Raw genomic sequence first — 21,626 nt, 5'->3', positions numbered from 1 at the left:
TAATAGTATAATGTACCCCATAGTTATATATACACTGCTCAAAAAATAAAGGGAACACTAAAATCCCACATCCTAGATATCACTGAATGAAATATTCCAGTTTTAAATCTTTATTCATTACATAGTGGAATGTATTGAGAACAATAAAACCTAAAATAAATCAATGTACATCACAACTAATAGGAGTTGGAATGATGCTCAAAATCAATGTGGAAAATGAAGTTACAGACTGATCCAACTTCAGTGGAAATGCCTCAAGACAAGGAAATGATGCTTATTAGTGTGTGTGGCCTCCACGTGCCTGTAAGACCTCGCTACAATGCCTGGGCATGCTCCTGATGAGGTGGCAGATGGTCTCCTGAGGGATCTCCTCCCAGACCTGGACTAAAGCATCCACCAACTCCTGGACAGTCTGTGGTGCAACGTGATGTTTGTGGATGGTGCGAGACATGATGTCCCAGATGTGTGCAATCGGATTCAGGTCTGGGGAGCGGGCGGTCCAGTCCATAGCTTCAATGCCTTCATCTAGCAGGAACTGCTGACACACTCCAGCCACATGAGGTTTGGCATTTTCCTGCATTAGGAGCAATCCAGGGCCAACCGCACCAGCATATGGTCTCACAAGAGATCTGAAGATCTCATCTCGGTACCTAATGGCAGTCAGGCTACCTCTGGCGAGCAATAACTAATGAAAAACATTGGCTAAACTAATAATAATGCTGATCAGAATAGAAATAAAAATAATAAACCAATGTGTCTATGGACTAAATAAGGACAAACGTCGCTGAAACATAAGAAGGCAGAGGCCAAAAGCCCCACGGAAAAAAGCAGTCCAAAATGTATAGAAAACTGTAAATTTTATTGGAAATTACATGGTGCAGGGATTATGACAACAGTATTGAAAATACAAAAGGGTTAAAAAAGGAAAGAAACGCTCTGAGGTCGGCAGAGAACTACATGGGACCAAGGGAATAATCACATATTTGCCATGAAATCTGAAATTCAATTACACCCCATATATTTATATCCTTGTGTTATAGATAGCAGGAAAACATAAAACGGGCATATAGTATGTTACAGCAAGGACCGCAAAGGGGTATAACAAAATAAGGACATAATAGTCCTGCCCCCAGCTTGTCAGTAATCACGCTGCAATAAACAAGTATAGAATGTAATAGAAAGTAATATACCCATTACCTGCAGATGAGGGTGATCACAGTGGCCCAGAGACTCTACCCGACCGCCCCAACGCGCGTTTCGGTTGGCACCTTCATCAGGGGGCACCTCTGGCGAGCACATGGAGGGCTGTGCGGCCCTCCAAAGAAATGCCACCCCACACCATTACTGACCCACTGCCAAACCGGTCATGCTGAAGGATGTTGCAGAGAGCAGATCGCTCTCCATGGCCTCTCCAGACTCTGTCACATCTGTCACATGTGCTCAGTGTGAACCTGCTTTCATCTGTGAAGAGCACAGAGCGCCAGTGGCAAATTTGCCAATCCTGGTGTTCTGTGGCAAGTGCCAAGCGTCCTGCACGGTGTGTTGGTCTGTGAGCACAACCCCCATCTACGGACGTCGGGCACTCAGACCGTCCTCATGGAGTCGATTTCTAACCGTTTGTGCAGACACATGCACATTTGTGGCCTGCTGGAGGTCATTTTTCACAGCTCTGACAGTGCTCCTCCTGTTCCTCCTTGCACAAAGGCTGAGGTAGCGGTCCTGCTGCTGGGTTGTTGCCCTCCTAGGGCCCCCTCCACATCTCTTGGTGTACTGCCCTGTCTCCTGGTAGCGCCTCCAGTCTCTGAACACTACGCTGACAGACACAGCAAACCTTCTTGCCACAGCTCTCATTGATGTGCCATCCTGGATGAGCTGCACTACCTGAGCCACTTGTGTGGTTTGTAGAGTCCGTCTCATGCTACCACGAGTGTGAAAGCACAACCAACATTCAAAAGTGACCAAAACATCAGCCAGAAAGCATTGGTACTGAGATGTGGTCTGTGGTCCCCACCTGCAGAACCACTCCTTTATTGAGCATGTCTTGATAATTGCCAATAATTTCCATCTGTTGTCTATTCAATTTGCACAACAGCATGTGAAATTGATTGTTAAACAGTGTTGCTTCCTAAGTGGACAGTTTGATTTCACAGAAGTTTGATTTACTTGGAGTTGCATTCTGTTGTTTAAGTGTTCCCTTTATTTTTTTAAGCAGTGTAGTATAATGCACCCACATAGAAGTATAATACACCCACATTAAAGTATAATGCACCCTATAGTACCCATTATATAGTACATTATACCCATAAGAGTATAATGCTGCCCCATAGGAGTTTAATGCAGCACCATAAGAGTATAATGCAGTCCCATAGTCTAATGCACCTATAGTATAATGCAGCATCCCCATAACTCTGTAATGCACCCCATAGTACAATGCACCCATAGGAGTATAATGCACCCATAGTATAATGCAGCAACCCCATAGTATAATGCACCCATAGAAGTACAATGCACCCCAGAGTATAATGCAGCAGCACCATAGTATAATGGACCCCATAGTATAATGCAGCAGCCCAATAGAAGTATAATGCACCCCACTGTATAATGCAGAAGCCCCATAGTATAATGCACCCCATAGTATAATGCAGCAGCCCCATAGCAGTATAATGCAGCAGCCACATAGTATAATGCACCCCATAGTATAATGCATCCCCTTTTCCTCCCCCCATAGTAGTATAATGCACCCCCATACCGATATAATTTGCCCCATACCGCGGCTTTACAAAAGAAAAAAAGTTTTTCCCTACCTGGCTGAGATCCAGCGATGTCCTCACCTATGATTCGGCTGAGGCACGCAGCTTTGTTCCGGCATATGACAGTGACAGGCCCCCTCTGCTCATTGGGCCCCATACGCCAGTAAGGGCAGTAATGCCCTGATGGCGGCCCTGCTGCTTGGTGCCATCAGCACAAAATGTACACACTGATAGCTGCTTGTCTAATAATCTGAGAAAGAGTTGCTTGGGGCCTTTCCAATAATTCCAATACAGAATATGTTAGGAAAAAAAGGATTGGGCATGTTCAATTTCAGTGATAAATCTTTTGTCCCCATTGCAAAAAGGACCCTGCCAGAGGTGCCTAGCAGCAACTTAAGCCCCTCAGACACATTAGACTAGCATCGTCCGAACCCACCAACAACAATGGGTTCAGTCAACAATCTAGTATGTTTGTGAGCACCGGATAATTGATTTTTCGGGGAGTTTAGGTTTCAACATGTACAATTTTTTGCTTCTGATCTGTTTCTTCTCTTGAATTAAGCCACCACCAGTTATGTCTGGCAGCGGCTCTCTTACTGAAAATATAAGGGTGCCTGGCCACTGCGTTTGGGAGAGCTGGCCAACATAGCTGCTGGCCGAGTAATCAGCTGAATCATCATTTGGTCAACAGCCATGTAAAATGTATGGGGGCTTTACTTTTCCTATTAAAAAAACCATGCCTATTTGGCCTAACATTGTGTGATTAGCATCTTAGTTGTATGGGAAACTTGATACCAATGTTTTACTGATAAGATGGTTCATTTCTGTCTGCAGTCATTGCGAGGATATCACTGGAGAGGAAAAGATTGTAATGACATAAACAACTCTATTTATCCTGGGCGAAGGTGAGTTTATCTTCATTACTGACAGTACAATGTATTGTTTGCGACTCTGCTTATCGTGAGAAATAGGCAAGCAGTGTTAGACCATTAACTAATCCATTTTCTTATAGACAGCCGTGTCTTCATCTCTTTATTTTCAATAGATAGTCTCTATTTTCAGTAAGGACAATATGGTTGATAGAACTGGATGGATGCATTGGTTACCGTGACATTCACCAGTAGAAAGTGCAGGTACCACAGCACATTGTTTGGTCTCTCTACATATTTTGGTTTATGCATACTTAGTTTATGCCTGTGATTCATCCCACTCCAGTAGTACAACGTTGGCAAAGCTGGAAAAAATACTGACTTCTTATAGTATATAAAATTTAGAACAAATGTAGAACACGTAATTTTACTGGTGTAGCAGAAGATGTTAATCAGAGTTATATAATCGTATTGGAAAAGTCATGAATTTATGGAAATCACAGGCTTTATAGATATGTTACTGATATGCAATGACGGAAAAAATGGTAACAACATTTCCAAACATCTTGATTTATTCAGTGCCAAGTACGAGCTCCATGCACAAAAATACACACACTTACACATCCTTGGCATGTTATTAATTAGGTAGGTTATTAATGGTTCTCTTAGGAATGTTCTGCTATTTTGAATGTACTCATGCACACAAATCATCAAGATCCACTTCTGGCAGCTCTCTTTACCAAACAATGACATCCCTGATGTGTTTGATGGGAGATAAGTCAAATTCAGAGATGTTCAAGACCATGGTAGCACAAGACTGCTTAGAGTAGTTTGAGAAATATGTACCCTGACATTGTCTTTTGAAAAATGGTTCCTAGGACACTTTGGAGAAATGAACATACCACTGGTTTCACGATTTATTCATTTTGTAGTGCAAGGGAAATTGGATGGCACATTCCAGCCTTTAGACATCAAACAGTGTCTACACAAGCCAAAAGAAGGAATTTTCATGACATTCAGCTAGGAGCCATTAGTCCAGCTACAGATGATTTATTGACCTCACGTCACTGCTTTCAAAGGCTATCATGGTGCAAAGCAACATGGCAATGAAGGTTGAAATGGAGGTCTAAACTCTTCAGCGATGAGTTCCGCTAATGATTTGGATGCAATGATAGAAGGCATTTATACAACATTGAACTATGAGCTATGAGCCATTAGTCCAGCTGCAGGTGATTTAGTGACCTCATGTCACTGCTTTCAAAGGCTATCATGGTGCAAAGCAAGATGGCAATGGACGTTGCAATGGAGGTCTAAACACTTCAGTGATTAGTTCCACTTTTGTCTTGGAGGCACTGATAGCCAAAGATGTATCTGGAGACCACATGGGCAGCACTATGAAGGATCAACATGACAACACCAGGTCTCATGTTGCTCATGTCATTGTGAGCATCCTGTGTGGCCTAAACATACTACTCCAGGCCGCATGTTACCCATGCTGCTGTGAGCTACCTTAATAATCTAAACATTTTACCATGGCCTGTAGCATCTCCAGACTTGTGGCCCATCGCATACATCTGAAACACAATTGTAAAGTTAGCTCCGAGTAGCAGATCTTGTTGATTAAGGTGTCCAAGTGCATTCAGCATAGCAGAACACTCCTCAGACACCCATTAAAGAGGTATTCTCAAGTTCAAAGGTTATCTCTGATCCCAGGAAAAGAGGATAACTTTCTGATTGCTGTAGGTCCCACATGTACCTTGAGAAGGAGGGCTCTGAAGAGCCCAGGTTGAGTAGGGTGGAGATCAATCATTGCACAGTACTACTCCCGTCTTTATTAATGGGAACGTCGAAGATTTCCAAGCGCAGTGCATGGCTGATTTTCAGCACTCCTATTGGATGGAAAGGAGAGGCAGTGTTTATAATCAACATCTGCTCTATACAATTTGGGCCTGATTCTCAAACACCACTTTAAATTTTACAATTCTGACCAGTGTCATTTTATGAGGTAATAACTCTGGAATGCTTCAACATATCCAAGTTATTCTAAGATTGTTTTTATGACATGCTGTACTTCACATTAGTGGTAAATTTAGGTTAATTGTTTTTGCATTTATTTGTGAAAATATCAGCATTTTGGTGAAAATTTTCAAAATTTTTATTTTATGCCCTTAAATCAGATAGTTACCGTATAACCCTTAAAAATAGTTAATAAATAACATTTGCCTCATGTCTACTTTATATCAGCAATATTTTTTTAACATACAGTAATTTTGGGGGTTACAAAGGTTAAAGGTTTATCAGCAATTTCTAATTTTTTCATCAAAATTTACAAACATTTTTTTAGGGACCACATCACATTTGAAGTGAGTTTGAGGGTCCTATATTACAGAAAATACAAAAAAGGACACCATTTTAAAGACTGCACCCCTCAAAGTATTCAAAACTTCATGAAATAATTTTATTTTTGCTTCAGATGCTTCACTATTTCCCACCAAAACGTTGCTTTAGCCCAAATTTTGCACGTGCACAAGGGTGTCAGGAGAAAATGGACCATACAATTTGTTGTGCGATTTCCCCTGAGTACACCAATACTTCATGTATGGTGGAAAACTATTGTTTGGGCCATTGCAGGGCTTGGAAGGGAAGGAGCACCATTTGACTTTTGGAACGCAAAATTAGCTAGGATAGATAGCGAAAGCCATGTCGCGTTTGCAGATCCCTTGTGTGCTGTTTAAAATATCTTGCTTAAATATTTGCTAAGGAATTACTATTACTCCATTACAGCAATCTGTAAAATTTGCTATCACTCTAAGGGGCATTACATTTGCTTGTATTTAACTAAGCAATGCATGTGACCCATATGTTGCAAAATAGAAAGCTAAATAAATAGTAACATCAAAATTTCAGAACTTGTCATGTATATGGGGTAAGTTTGTGCCCTCATTCTGCACTATGTTCAGCTACTGATACAACATGGCTTTATATAATAACTACACATCCGCAGTGCTGGCACTGAAGTCCAAGAACTAGCTTTATCTCAGCACATTTTGTCCTTTTCCTGAGAACTTATGAACAGCATGAATCATTTTTCTGGAATAATAGACATGAAATACCTATTTCACTCCTTTCTTTATAAGCAATGAACCAACATTCAGACTGCTTTTCAGAAGCAAGGCAATAATTTTCAAGTGTATCACGATGATGAAGAAAAAAAAGTCCCTTTTTATAAAATCGACAAATGACCTCATTATCCCAGTGAACAAACTTACAAAGGTCCAAGAAGAACTACTTTTTGGTTAGTAATAATAAAAAAACACTTGTGACCAAATGTTATGCAGTACAAAGACACTGCCAAACATCTCTCCATTTCTCAGCACTTCCACCACTATAGTTGGTGAATTTAACTCCTCATAGAAGACCCAAAGTGAAAAAACACAATTTGAACTGGCGCGGCTGCCCAGTGTGACTGGTTTCAACGGTTGAATATGAATACCAGAGTTGAGGATTGTCTAAATGTTATTTAGACAAAATGCATGTGAAACCACCACGCGTTTCAGAAGCGAGACGACTCCTTCATCAGGTGTATTCAGAAGATAGTGTTTTTTAATTTTGGATCTTCAACGCACCGTCTTAGTAAGGCTCCGTTTCAGCGCTTTGCTCAACCATATACAAGTGCTTCTAGTTGTGAACATGGCACAACAACATCAAGGTAGTTACTCACTTAGCTTCACCTAAATCATCTGTGTCCGGTCATGCCCTATAGCCTTTTGAGGGTTTTGTTTTTCTGGACAAGTTGTAGTTTAGAATAACAATTCATTCTATTATATAATGTACTGTAAAGCAGGAGCAAAATTCCAAGTGTGGTAAAATTATGAAAAGCATATAATTTCTTCATTGCTTTTTGGGGGTTTCTTTTTACCGAGTTAATTGTGCAGTAAAATTAACTGGCACCTTGATTCTCCATGTCAATACAAATATGGTGATATTAAACTTGATACTTCATTGGTGTGAAGAAGAAATTGAGAAAATTCTAAAAAATAAATATTATTTTGTGTCCCTATTGTTTGAAACCCATACTTTTGTGAGGGGTTGACTCGCTCCGGTGCTTGACAAAGGAAGACACAGGAACAGTCCTAGTTGAAATTCACCTGCTGGTTTATTTTAGACAGCATAAACCTTTGCAGGTTCATAAAACCAAACAAAGCCTTTCTGGCAAAAAGGTAAAACAAAACAAACAAAGTTTAACAGAGTCCTTTCTCTGCAGGTTTCAACCTGCAGACACCACACACTGTCCTCAGCTCCTCCTTGGAGCTACATGGGAGTGCTTCCTCTCCCAAAACACCACCCAGACTGAACCACAAGTCCAGGTATATCACATGTACTGGTCACATGATCATGACCTCAATGCAGGTCCTCATACACCTGCAGGTCCTGCAGGGAAAAGGGGTACGGTAAGCACCCTCCCACCCGCACTGTGGGTGCTCACATAAAACCGGCCCATTAAACTCTGAACCAGCCTCTCAGCACCTTGTGTGCTAGAAACACAAACATTCCGGTATCACATCACTGACCGCTGCATGCACAGTGACACGTTCCTCCCTTCCTCCACAAAGCCAGTGACTCTGTCACATATTCCCCTCCTCTGCCCAGGGCTGAGGGTTTGGGCACCATCAGACACCTGACAGGGAATTAGAGAAAGGGCATCTGCATTACCATGTAACTTCCTTGGCCTGTGTTCGACCTGAAACGAGAAGTCCTGAAGAGCTAAAAACCACCTAGTCACCCTGGCGTTCTTACCCTTTTTCTCATTCAACCATCTCAGCGGGGCATGGTTTGACACCAATTTGAATCTACAGCCCAGAAGGCAGTACTTTAGTGTGTCCACGGCCCACTTTATGGCCAAGTACTCCTTCTCCACAATTGCATAATTCTCCCAAGAAGAGAGTTTGCGACTCAGATACAGGACGGGGTGCTCTTCTCCATTTATTTCTTGTGAGAGTACCACTCCTAATCCAGCCTCTGAAGCATCGGTCTGTAACATGAACTCCTTCTTAAAGTTTGGTGCTACTAGGACCGGATGCCTACACAGAGCCCGCTTGAGTTCCTGAAACACCTTCTCTGTGTCAGGAGCCCATTTTACCACAGACGACCTGGTTTGCCGAGGAAGTATGTTAACAGTGCGGCAATTGTGGCGAAGTTCGGGATAAACCGCTGGTAATAACCCACAATCCCAAGAAATGCCCTCATTTGCTTCTTGGACAGTGGTTGAGGCCATTCCTGAATTGGCTCTATCTTATTCCATTGGGGCTTAAATACTTCTTACCTGACAATGTAGCCCAAACACCTGGCCTCCTCTATCCTGATGGCACATTTCTTCGGGTTTATCATAAACCCTGTTTTCCTCAAGGCATCTATGACCGCCTGTACTTTTAGGAAATGCAAGCTCGAGTCATGGCTAAAGATGACGATGTCATCCAAGTAAGCGGCGGCATACTTCCTATTTGGTGCTAAGACCCGATCCATCACCCTGTGGAAGGTAGCGGGGACCTCCTGCAGACTGAATGGCATCCTGGTGTAATATAGCAGCCATCCAGCGTCGAGAAAGCCGTCTTCTCTTTGGCGCTCTGCGACATCAGAATCTGCCAGTACCCCTTTGTTAGGTCGAGGGTGGTGATATACCTCGCAGGTCCCAGTCGCTTGATCAGTTCATCCACGCGGGGCATCGGGTATGCGTCAACACTGGACACCTCATTGAGCTTGCTGTTGTCATTGCAAAACCACCACTCACCACTGGGCTTTGGTACAAGGATCATGGGACTGGACCAGCCACTTTTTGATTCCTCTATTACCCCAAGATCCAGCATCCTCTTCACCTCTTGTGAGATTAACTCACGGCATGCTTTGGGGATTCTGTAGGATTTTAGGATCACCCGTAAATGTGGTTCCGTTAAAATGTCGTGTTCAACGACCTGTGTGCGCTCTTGCAAAGTCCGAGAATATATCACGGTTCTGCTGTAGCAGCTCTCGACATTGCTGCTTCTGGGCCGACGTTAACATCTCCGCAATCACGACCGCCTTGACCTTGGCTTCAGGATGGGCACCCAGACAAGGAGCTTCCAGCAGTTCATGGTCCCACCAAGGTTTGAGCAGGTTCATTTGTTACACCTGGTACTGCTTCCTGCGACCGGGCTGGTGTACCTTATAATTCATGTCCTCAAGTTTCTCCACGACCTCATATGGGCCTTGCCACTTGGCCAGGAACTTGCTCTCCATCGTTGTGAGTACTAGCAAGCGGTCTCCAGGCTGGAATTGCCTCAGCCTGGCTGATCGGTTGTACACCCTGGCTTGGGCCTCCTGCGCCTGGAGCAGATGTTCCTTCACAATAGGCATTATGTGAGCCATCCTCTCCTGCAGCTGGGTGACATGCTCTATAATGCTTCGGTGTGGTGTGACCTCGGCTTCTCAGGTTTCTTTGGCGATTTCCAGGAGCACTCATGGATGTCGGCCGTACAGAAGCTGAAACAGCGAATACCCCGTGGAGGCCGGTGGAACTTCTCTAATGGAGAGAAGCAAGAATGGGAGCAGATAGTCCCAGTCTCGACCATCCTTCTCAATGACCCTCTTGAGCATGGCCTTCCAGGTCTTGCTGAAGCGCTCTACCAGGCCATTGGTCTGCGAATGATACACGGAGGTTCATAGCTGAGCGATCTGGAGGACCCTACACAGGTCTTGCATTACCTTGCTGATAAACAGCATTCCCTGATCCGTCAAGATTTCCTTGGGTAAAGCAGTCCTGGCAAAGATCTGTACCAGCTCCCAGGCGATACTCTAAGCTAACGAGTTCCTCAGTGGCACTGCTTTGGGGTATCGGGTCGCATAATCCATCACAACCAAGATGTATTGGTGGCCGCGTGACGACTTAACAAGAGGACCCACCAGGTCCATAGCCATTCTCTCAAAGGGAATTTCTATCACTGGCAATGGCACTAAGGGACTTCTGAAGTGAGACACAGGGGCAGTTATCTGGCATGTGGGGCAAGACCTACAATAATCTAGAATCTCACGGTAACAACCTGGCCAATAGAATCTCTGCAGTATTCTCTCCTGGGTTTTTTGTACCCCTAGGTGACCACCCAGTATATGTCCATGGGCCCTATCTAGAACCATCTGCTGGTGTGATATCGGAACTAACAGATGTTCCACAATTTCTCCACCCGATACAGTAGCTTTCTAGTCACACCAAAATGAGAGAACCTGGTGTCAGCCCCCGGCTTTTGAGCAACCCCATTACAAACAGTGACATTTTCAAAAGAATATTTCATTGTGAGGTCTCGAAGCATTGTGAGGTCTCATCCAGCTTTTTTCTGCATTCAGGGGTTTGCCTTAAATAGTGGCTGGATTCCACATCTGTATTGCACATATCCCCACTATGCATTTAACCTGGTACATAGACAATGCTTCAGAAATACACACCCTAAATGGGGTTACATTTCTATAGTGACCAATTCTCCCTTGTGACCAGATTTCTATTGCACATATCCCCAAACAAACACCAGGTTAATAAGGTTTCATGTGCCCCATGCTAAGTATACCAATAGCAATTAAATCCTTCATGTATTATTTTGATGCGTTCCCCATTGTTTGGTTCCTCAGGAGAACATACTGGTATAGCCCTATATCAAAGAGGGACTTATCTTAATATAGATGCAAAGATCAGCATGAGAGAGTGATGACCGTCCGCCGCAAACCAGAAGTCTGTGTCCAACAGAGGATTTAGAAGGCAGGTGCAACCCCCACCTCTTTCTAAAGCATTGTGGTATTATTTAATTTTCATTTTGTTTGATACCAAAAATACTCCCCTTTTTGATATCAGGGATTATGTGCAATATCTGCCTGTACCCTTGAATCTCTTTTCTGAATTGTCTGTTTTTCTCTCTCTGATATATTTCACGTACCATATGGTATATCAGAGATAGGGTGTCACGTTGACCTGATTACATATGGTACTTTACTGAAAACCTTTGCACCCTATATATATTGATAGGGGCATTTAGGGTGAGGGAGGGACAGCCGCCAATGAGTGCGGGGCGCCATTGCGCAGTTTAATTAAATGTTACTTATAATTTGGTGCTATTCGATGAATTTGTTTAATAGTAACAAGGAAAGAAAGAGTGCTCTTGTCAGTAACTGTAATGTTTCACATAAGTAACAAAAAGGAAAAATTAGTTGAAAAGAATGATTTATAGATATATTTTTATTATTTCATTTAGCCCAAAAGACTGGGATTCTCTACAAGATTCAAACTGCAATGGAATATGGGTGAGTTCAATACACGTATATATAACAGTATTATAATATTATGCATGAAAGATAATTATTCAGAGAATGCTTTACATACAATCAATATGCTTATAAATTAATCAGGTGGATATCTTCTAGCACCCTAATGAATGCAATGAGGAAATACTGACCTTGCAGGCTTGCTGTTCTAGCACTACATTAAGCAAGACTTTAAAAAAATACATTTGAGTGTGCCCTGTATACTACAACCAGATTCAAGCATTAGTTTTTAGATTTGTATTGAAATCTATAGCATCATAGCTTCACTTGATGATTAGTCTTAAATAATGCCTACAAGCACACTAGATTAAAGTTAGTAGAGTCCACGAATTTTGGCAGGACCAGTCGACCATCTTATGTTGATGAAGGTGACCTCCCCTAATAGATGATGTTTGTGTAATTTAGATTGGAACATTTTGTTCTCTCACTAACTATGCTTCTATCAGAGGAGTCTGACAGCCGATTAAATTAAACCTGACAGTTTTATACATGATGTCTAATCCACGGGCAGCTTGTGTCAGGCACTGGCTCTGTGAGATCAGCCGGGTATGTTCAATTCTGAAACACTCCAACCTTTCAGAGAGAAACACACTTTAAAAGCCACCGGGAATAAGAAGTGCTGCTGACTAGTTGGACAGGCGGTTCCCTGGCGTCTTCTCACCACCCACTGTCCTTCAGTGACAGATCTCTGTCTATGTGAATGTATAGGCAGAGAATAGAGATAAGCGAACACTGACTGTAAAGTTCCAGGTTCATACTGGACACCTAGTGTCCGATGCTGAAATCCAAACACAGACTTCTCCTGGATGTCCATTTTACAGTTCGGGAGTTCGGAGTCCGGAGGGAGAGAGAAAGCAAGAGAGAGGGAGAGACTGCAGTTTTCTTATGTTTATGGTGGACAGGGTTAACTGTTAGGCCAGCCAGGGATGGCTTTAGACAAAGTGGGGCCCTGGGCAAAAGTTAAAAGTGGGGCATCAAATGCTAACACATTGAACCACCACACAGAAACATTTCAGTTGTATTCACATGCGCTGAATTCAGGCCACTAAACGAGCATGATCAAGGATATTGAAATCATTCGAAGCTTGTTTCCCGGCCTCTTTACACTGGCTGAGAAAGAATAATGGGCAGAGAACAATCACTATTAGATCAATCTGTCCCCATACAGTATCATGTTATCAGCAGCATATCTACAGTTTTCACTGGGCAATATGCTACAGACAGTGTCGGACTGGGGTGCTAAGGGCCTACCAGTAATATTGACTTTGGGGGGCCCACTTTTCACCTGCTTACAAATATTATTGCACTACCCTTGTTCACAAATTTACCTATATCTCCATATAATAATAAACCAGGTAGTTTGGTTAATGAATGATGAGATGCTGCTTTTTTCTGTATAGAGTGAATCAAGTGAATTATGCCAAGTACTGCCCATACAGTGGGAGTGGGGGCCCAGATCTGCATAGGGGCCCTCCGGGGGATTTCCCTGTTACCCTATGTGCCAGTCCGAGCCTGGCTACAGAAAACAATTATTTCTGTACCAGCATAAACAATCCAAACACTCAATAAATAGGCAGCATTTTGCTTGTTTAGTGTAATAAACCCCATAGTCCTCCACAGAGTATAATGCACCCCATAGCCTTTTTTATAGTATAATGCATCCCATAGTCATCCATATAGTATAACTCACTCCCCATAGTTCTCCATATAGTATAATACACTTCCCATAGTCCTGCATACATGTATAATACACTCCCCATAGTCTTCCATACAGTGTAACGCACTCCCCATAGTACTCAATACAGTATAATGCACACTCCATAGTGCTCCATACAGTATAATACACACCCCATAATACTCCATACAGTATAATTCATATCCCATAGTACTCCATACAGTATAATGCACACCCCATAGTCCTCCATACAGTATAATGCACACCCAATAGTTCTCCATACAGTGTAATGCACCACCCCATAGTACTCCATACAGTATAATGCACACCCCATAGTGCTCCATACAGAATAATGCACACCCAAAAGTGCTACATACAGTATAATGCACACCCCATATTTATCCTTACAGTATAATGCACACTCTATACTGATCCATACAGTATAATACACACCCCATAGTACTCCATACATTATAATACACACCCCATAGTGCTCCATACAATACAATGCACACCATAGTCCTCCATATAGTACAGTGCAGCCCCACACAGGAGTAAAATGCAGCCCCATAAAATATAAGGCAGCCCCCATACAATGTAATACAGTCAGCCCCCATACAAAGTAATGCAGCCAGCCCCATACAATGTAAAACAGCTATCCCCCATACAATGTAATGCAGCCCTCACACAATGTAATGCAGCCCCATACCATGTAATACAGCCCCTATACAATGTAATGCAGCCCCCATACAATGTAATGCAGTCCCCAAACAATGTAATGCAGCACTATAAATAAATACTTCTCCTTATTCCTTGCTGCAGTGCATCTCCTCACCTCAGCAGTTCCACTGCCTGGCACAGCATGGTGTTCAATGACATCATCACACACATCTGAAGTAGAGGGGGATGATGGGAGCGGGTGCATCACAAGATGCTTTCTCCTCCATCATTGCTTTCAACTGTATCGGCATCTATGATGTCGATACAGTTGAATGAGGAATGCGGGGGGGAGGAGCAGGCACAAGGCCCCCTAGCTCATGAGCCCCACGGTGGCCACATAGTCTACTGCTATTAGTGGCATGCCACTGGCTGGGGGCCCTTGGGGTAGTGGTGGCTCTAGGCAACTGCCTTGTCTGCCTGCCCCTAACGCCAGCCCTGAGGCCCTCCAATGGTTTACAGAAAAGTAAGTAGGCACTAGGAACAAGTTCAGCTTCAGAGACTGAAGAAACTGTCAGCAGTGCGTTACATATGGTGTGTGCCAGATGAGACAAATTACAGAGGTAGTACAATCCTTCATTTTCAAGTAACTATGGTGGCAGATGTCTAGCAGGCAAATTGGAGCACCTAGTGGAAGAGACTTTTATGCATGAGTCTTAGGGTTTTTCAGATCTGGAGATCCTAGTGAAAGAATATGGGATCAGCCAGACTGGGACACGTACGTAAGGTGTAGAAACAGGAAGAGCTCTCTTATACAGTCCACAGAATGCAGTATTGGGTTCAGTGTCTGAGCGAAACACATTGATCCATTGGGAATTGGGAATATGGAGGTCCCCACTACACCTGTTGTTCTTCAGTAATGTTTTTCACAAGTTATGTACAGCTGCCACAACCAAAATGTTTGTGCCTCTGTCATGTAATGCAGATGAAGAATTTGTTCTACCTACTATCAATTGTACATACAGTGGGGCAAAAAAGTATTTAGTCATTCAGCAATAGTGCAAGTTCCACCACTTAAAAAGATGAGAGGCGTCTGTAATTTACATCATAGGCAGACCTCAACTATGGGAGACAAACTGAGAAAAAAAAATCCAGAAAATCACATTGTCTGTTTTTTTATCATTTTATTTGCATATTATGGTGGAAAATAAGTATTTGGTCAGAAACAAACAATGAAGATTTCTTGCTCTCACAGACCTGTAACTTCTTCTTTAAGAGTCTCCTCTTTCCTCCACTCATTACCTGTAGCAATGGCACCTGTTTAAACTTGTTATCAGTATAAAAAGACACCTGTGCACACCCTCAAACAGTCTGACTCCAAACTCCACTATGGTGAAGACCAAAGAGCTGTCAAAGGACACCAGAAACAAAATTGTAGCCCTGCACCAGGCTGGGAAGACTGAATCTGCAATAGCCAACCAGCTTGGAGTGAAGAAATCAACAGTGGGAGCAATAATTAGAAAATGGAAGACATTCAAGACCACTGATAATCTCCCTCGATCTGGGGCTCCACGCAAAATCCCACCCCGTGGGGTCAGAATGATCACAAGAACGGTGAGCAAAAATCCCAGAACCACGCGGGGGGACCTAGTGAATGAACTGCAGAGAGCTGGGACCAATGTGACAAGGCCTACCATAAGTAACACACTACGCCACCATGGACTCAGATCCTGCAGTGCCAGACGTGTCCCACTGCTTAAGCCAGTACATGTCCGGGCCCGTCTGAAGTTTGCAAGAGAGCATTTGGATGATCCAGAGGAGTTTTGGGAGAATGTCCTAAGGTCTGATGAAACCAAACTGGAACTGTTTGGTAGAAACACAACCTGTCGTGTTTGGAGGAAAAAGAATACTGAGTTGCATCCATCAAACACCATACCTACTGTAAAGCATGGTGGTGGAAACATCATGCTTTGGGGCTGTTTCTCTGCAAAGGGGCCAGGACGACTGATCCGGGTACATGAAAGAATGAATGGGGCCATGTATCGTGAGATTTTGAGTGCAAACCTCCTTCCATCAGCAAGGGCATTGAAGATGAAACGTGGCTGGGTCTTTCAACATGACAATGATCCAAAGCACACCGCCAGGGCAACGAAGGAGTGGCTTCGTAAGAAGCATTTCAAGGTCCTGGAGTGGCCTAGCCAGTCTCCAGATCTCAACCCTATAGAAAACCTTTGGAGGGAGTTGAAAGTCCGTGTTGCCAAGCGAAAAGCCAAAAACATCACTGCTCTAGAGGAGATCTGCATGGAGGAATGGGCCAACATACCAACAACAGTGTGTGGCAACCTTGTGAAGACTTACAGAAAACGTTTGACCTCTGTCATTGCCAACAAAGGATATATTACAAAGTATTGAGATGAAATTTTGTTTCTGACCAAATACTTATTTTCCATCATAATATGCAAATAAAATGATAAAAAAACAGACAATGTGATTTTCTGGATTTTTTTTTCTCAGTTTGTCTCCCATAGTTGAGGTCTACCTATGATGTAAATTACAGACGCCTCTCATCTTTTTAAGTGGTGGAACTTGCACTATTGCTGAATGACTAAATACTTTTTTGCCCCACTGTAGTTCCAAGTAAACAAGTGTTTATTTTGATAGCATCTGGCTCATTCTTCATGACATCAGCGGGTCCCAACTTGCTGCAAAATACAGCAGACCAAGAGTGACAGTAATTCAAGCAAACACATGTGCACACGCAGGACCTCTGTGCACAATGTTTGGGGTCTCTAAAATATACCTCGGCTAGGGAGAACCTTTGCACGCGTCTGACTAGTTTCCAGCACGGCTCAGTCCACAGCGGCTTTTAGGCCATGTGCACACGTTCAGGATTTTTAGCGTTTTTTTCGTGTTTTTTCACTATAAAAACGTGATAAAAACGCAAAAAAAACGCTAACCTATGCCTCCTATTATTTACAAGGTATTCCGCATTTTTTGTGCAAATGTTGCGATTTTTTCCGCGAAAAAATCGCATAGCGGAAAAAAAAGCAACATGTTCATTAAAAATGCGGAATTGCAGGGATTCCGCACACCTAGGGGTCCATTGATCTGCTTACTTCCCGCACGGGGCTGTGCACACCATGCGGGAAGTAAGCAGATTATGTGCGGTTGGTACCCAGGGTGGAGGAGAGGAGACTCTCCTCCACGCACTGGGCACCATATAAGTGGTCAAAAAATAAGAAATAAAATAAAAAATAGGCCTATACTCACCCTCGATGTCCCGCGCAGTGTTCCCGCCTCCACTGCACGCTGCCGTTCGGTTCCTGTAGCTGATGTGCGGCGAAGGACCTCGCCGATGACGTCACTGTCCTGTGATTGGTCGTGAGCGGTCATGTGACCGCTCACGTGACCGTGACGTCACGGAAGGTCCTGCGCGCACACACCAGCTATAGGAAGACGAACGGATGCCGCTGATGAGATGTCTGGGTGAGTATAAGCATTTTTTTATTTTTTTTATTATTTTTAAACATTCTATCTTTTACTATAGATGCTGCATAAGCTGCATCTATAGTAAAAAGTTGGTCACACTTGTCAAACACTATGTTTGACAAGTGTGACCAACTTGTCAGTCAGTTTTCCAAGCGATGCTACAGAAAATGCTTGGAAAACTTTAGCATTCTGCAAGCTAATTACGCTTGCAGAATGCTAAAAAAACGCGAAAAAAACGGAAAAAAAACGCAAAAAAAAAAATGCGGATTTCTTGCAGAAAATTTCCGGTTTTCTTCAGGAAATTTCTGCAAGAAATCCTGAACGTGTGCACATACCCTTAGAGTATCTTTTTGCTCTGATTCGTCAACATGGCTGAGATCATACAGCCAGTCCCTGATACACGCTGCTGTGGATCGATTCACTTTGATCTTCTCTGAGCATTTGTCTAAGGCCGGAGACACACTGGTGCGAGATACGGCCGAGTCTCGCTGGTTAAAAGCAAGCTGTGGCACCTGCACTCTGGAGCGGAGCGTGCGGCTCCATAGCAATACATGGAGCTGCACGCTCAGCTCCGGAGTGCAGGTGCCACAGCTTGCTTTTAACCAGCGAGACTCGGCCGTATCTCGCACCAGTGTGTCTCCGGCCTAACACCTATCTAAAGCTAGATGATAATCAGGAACGAGCATTTGTTACAACGCTTGTTCACCATCAGCTTGTGTAGACATGTTGGTAACCACCCGACTAATAAAGTGCTCTTTTGTTGGTTGTTGGATCATTCATGCCAGCACTAAATCTTCATTCTCGGCAGCACATGGCCTTAGGTTAATAAGGGATATGTTATCCATAATGATGAGATTCTGTGCACACAGAAATATCTTATTAACTATGTCCACTAACGACTGGCTATATACAAGCTGATACGTGGTCTTTTAATGGACACATTTGGTTGGTGTAAATGCACATTGAGGCGTATGGGCACCTTAAAGCATCTATCCTCCTATACATTTTAAATTATCTGGCCACATACTGTATTAGATTATACATTTCTTATCAACCTTTTGCTGTGACAGTTATTAAAACATGATTTTTATACAGTTCTTTCAATTTTATCTGAATAGTTTTAATATTTTCCTTTTCTTACCTTTCAAATATATTCTAATAAGAATTGCACTGCAACATTGCATCAAATGACGATCACTGCGGTCATATTGTTACCTATGAACCACCACAACTGCTTTGGGACCATGAGCTTTGCTGATACAAGTTGTCAATGTTTCGGTTGTTGTTTTGTTTTACAGCTGAATCGCAGCTCTAACATTTTCCCCTAGCAGTAATTTGCAGACAATTTGCACAAATGTTTTTGGTCGCGCCACTTGTCTAACACCTGCTGTCCCATAACTAGTGTAGGCCTTGCCTATACATAGTGAAGGCCAAACCCACCTCTAAGTGGAACCTTAGGAGCTTACACCATTCACTCCATTCTGTTATACATAAAACTTATTAATAATACAGTGTGGTCATCTTTTTATACTGTTAATATGGTATTGAGCTGTGTATTAAAAAATTGTTGACTATTATTACCTCCTTTTGTTAGAAAGATTACAAAGCCTGGCCTACATTATCTGTAGTGGCTCATTTCCACTAAAATGTCACAACTTTTTTGCAAAAATTTCAGGCATACATAAAATCACTCCAGGAAGGGAATGGAGTACTTTTAGCACAAAAATGGGATGACTTTTTAAAAAATTTCAATTGACTAAATAGCTAAAACATCTATAAAACAGAAAACTATCCAACAATGACAACCGTAAAAAACAAACAAACAGGGGAACACATATAACATAGACTTCAAAAAAGCACAAATTGAAAGAAGAATATGGTGCAAAGGAAAAGCAAGCGAAAAGCAATAAACACCAGCGGGAAAAAGTCACAAATGCAATAGTATGGCACTAAGTGTCGTATATTTTGGGTCCCTAATGATTGACCAGTCTACCTGCTACTTGATGACATTGGTCCTGAACTTTACATCATGACTGAATATCATGATCCATTGGAAGCGGTAAACTGGAAAAATGAATACTAAAGTTGGGCAGAATAATTCGCGAGACTCTGATCCTTTGGCCAGGTCAGTAGTCTCTGGCTGATGCACAGGAGGCTTGTGAACTTTCTTACCTTCTGTAATATCTGGCATGGCTTTTGATTAGAAGGTCTAGTGCAATGTCATGTGTGTCACACAGCAATGATGGTGTTGCACCAGTACAGAAAATCAAAAGCTGTGCCGGGGATCCACTGAGGTAAGAGATCCGTGAGCTTCCTGTCCAGTAGTCAGAGATCAGAGACTACTGACTCGACCAATGGGCATAGTCCTGTCAATCAATCCTCCGGACTTTAATGGATACTAATGATCAAAATAGTGATGATGATGACATACTAACATAAAGCAATAGTTGGTCACTGTCACCTTACGCTGACCATATTGTTATTTCTATTAGTCAAATAAAATAATAAGATGTTTTATGTCTTCATTTTAAAGGGATTTGACCCAGAAGATGGAATCCCATATGAGAAAAAATTCTGTGCAGGTTGTGTTACATTTTTATATATTTGATGTGTCTATTTAATAGCATGTATACAAAATTTCAGTGCCACGTGTACCCCTCTAGGATAGGGGCATATTGTTTCCCCAGCTAGTGTAATTTGCCAACAGATTATTGTATGTTCTTTAAAATCAGGCAGAAAAAAAGAACACTCTACTATGTAAGAGACTATGTATGTGGTATAAATAAAGTAGCATATATATATATATATATATATATATATATATATATATATTTATTTATTTATGCAGCAAACATCTTTGAAGAGTAGTTTTGTTTGTTCCAAGGTGTCCAGTAGTTCAGCTACATGCAGGAAATAGAAAGGTTGTTATAAAGCAAACATTCATAGGGGCAGACGTAATGACTTATAATGTAAAGCCAGACCATAGTACTTCCATTAGACTCTATTAAGTGGTGTCCTGTAGATTGTCACTGCTATTCCATAAAAGCTAAAAGCAGTGCGATTCTGATATTTCCTCCGTGTAGATTTCTCTATCACACTTAAATAGCTACATATGCCATAGATGTGATACCCAAATATTTCTGCATGTAATGGTCAAATTGCTTTTCATTTTCCAGACTTCCCGCATTGTAATGTGCCTAAACCTACATGCCAATGGTTCTGAATGTGCAAGAACTGCTGCAATTTTATTCTTAGTTAATGGTGCTCAATTAATATTCCTCAACGTGTTCAGTTAATGCATCCATGCAGAGCTCATTAATAGCCCCAATAAGTGCTTAATCACAGCACAACTAATCATGTAATGCAGAGGCCAAGGTTCTTGAACTGGGGGTTTCTGGGGGAAATTTTGGGACTGCTCAAATGCAGGAACTTACCCTAAAAGGGGCATTTGAAAATGTGTCTGTGATAAATGGGGTTTCCCAAGAGCCAAGGGCTGACACCAGGTTCCTGTACTTTGCAGTTAATGAGGAGTTGCTCCATCGGGCCACTAAACAGCGAGGGAAAGTTTTAGAGCAGCTGTTAGTCCTGGGACTCTATAGATGTAGGGTAATAGATCTGGCCCCATCAAAGACTGTTGTTAACAGAGGATACTCTAGCACAGAGGAAAGATGTCACATACAGTCTAATGTAAGTCTAACATCACCTGAACCCATCAGTATCAATAGTTGCCCCTGACAGATGATTGGGGAAGATAAGGATCCTACATGTCCATTTTGGACTGCTGATCCTTTTGTTCTGTCTGGGATAAGCCGCTGCCAGAGATATGTGTCAGTTGCACTCTCAGAT

At 42.5% G+C, this 21,626-nt stretch overlaps 1 protein-coding gene across 4 annotated transcripts in view; it reads left to right on the top strand.

Moving 5' to 3' along the window:
• The window catches only part of AOAH (acyloxyacyl hydrolase), a 310,271-nt gene that overhangs the window by 145,974 nt on the left and 142,671 nt on the right, over positions 1-21,626 (top strand). For all 4 annotated transcript variants that reach the window (XM_077269241.1, XM_077269239.1, XM_077269242.1 and 1 more), the window contains 3 exons: positions 3,585-3,655; positions 11,890-11,938; positions 20,314-20,362. In XM_077269241.1, coding sequence (XP_077125356.1) covers positions 3,585-3,655; positions 11,890-11,938; positions 20,314-20,362 — 169 coding nt within the window. The remainder of the gene's footprint in view (positions 1-3,584; positions 3,656-11,889; positions 11,939-20,313; positions 20,363-21,626) is intronic.

This window comes from Ranitomeya variabilis, chromosome 6 (genome assembly GCF_051348905.1).
Source record: "Ranitomeya variabilis isolate aRanVar5 chromosome 6, aRanVar5.hap1, whole genome shotgun sequence".
NCBI lineage: Eukaryota > Metazoa > Chordata > Amphibia > Anura > Dendrobatidae > Ranitomeya > Ranitomeya variabilis.
The sequence above is the reverse complement of the archived record's forward strand: the minus strand, read 5'-3'. Positions and strand labels throughout refer to the sequence as shown.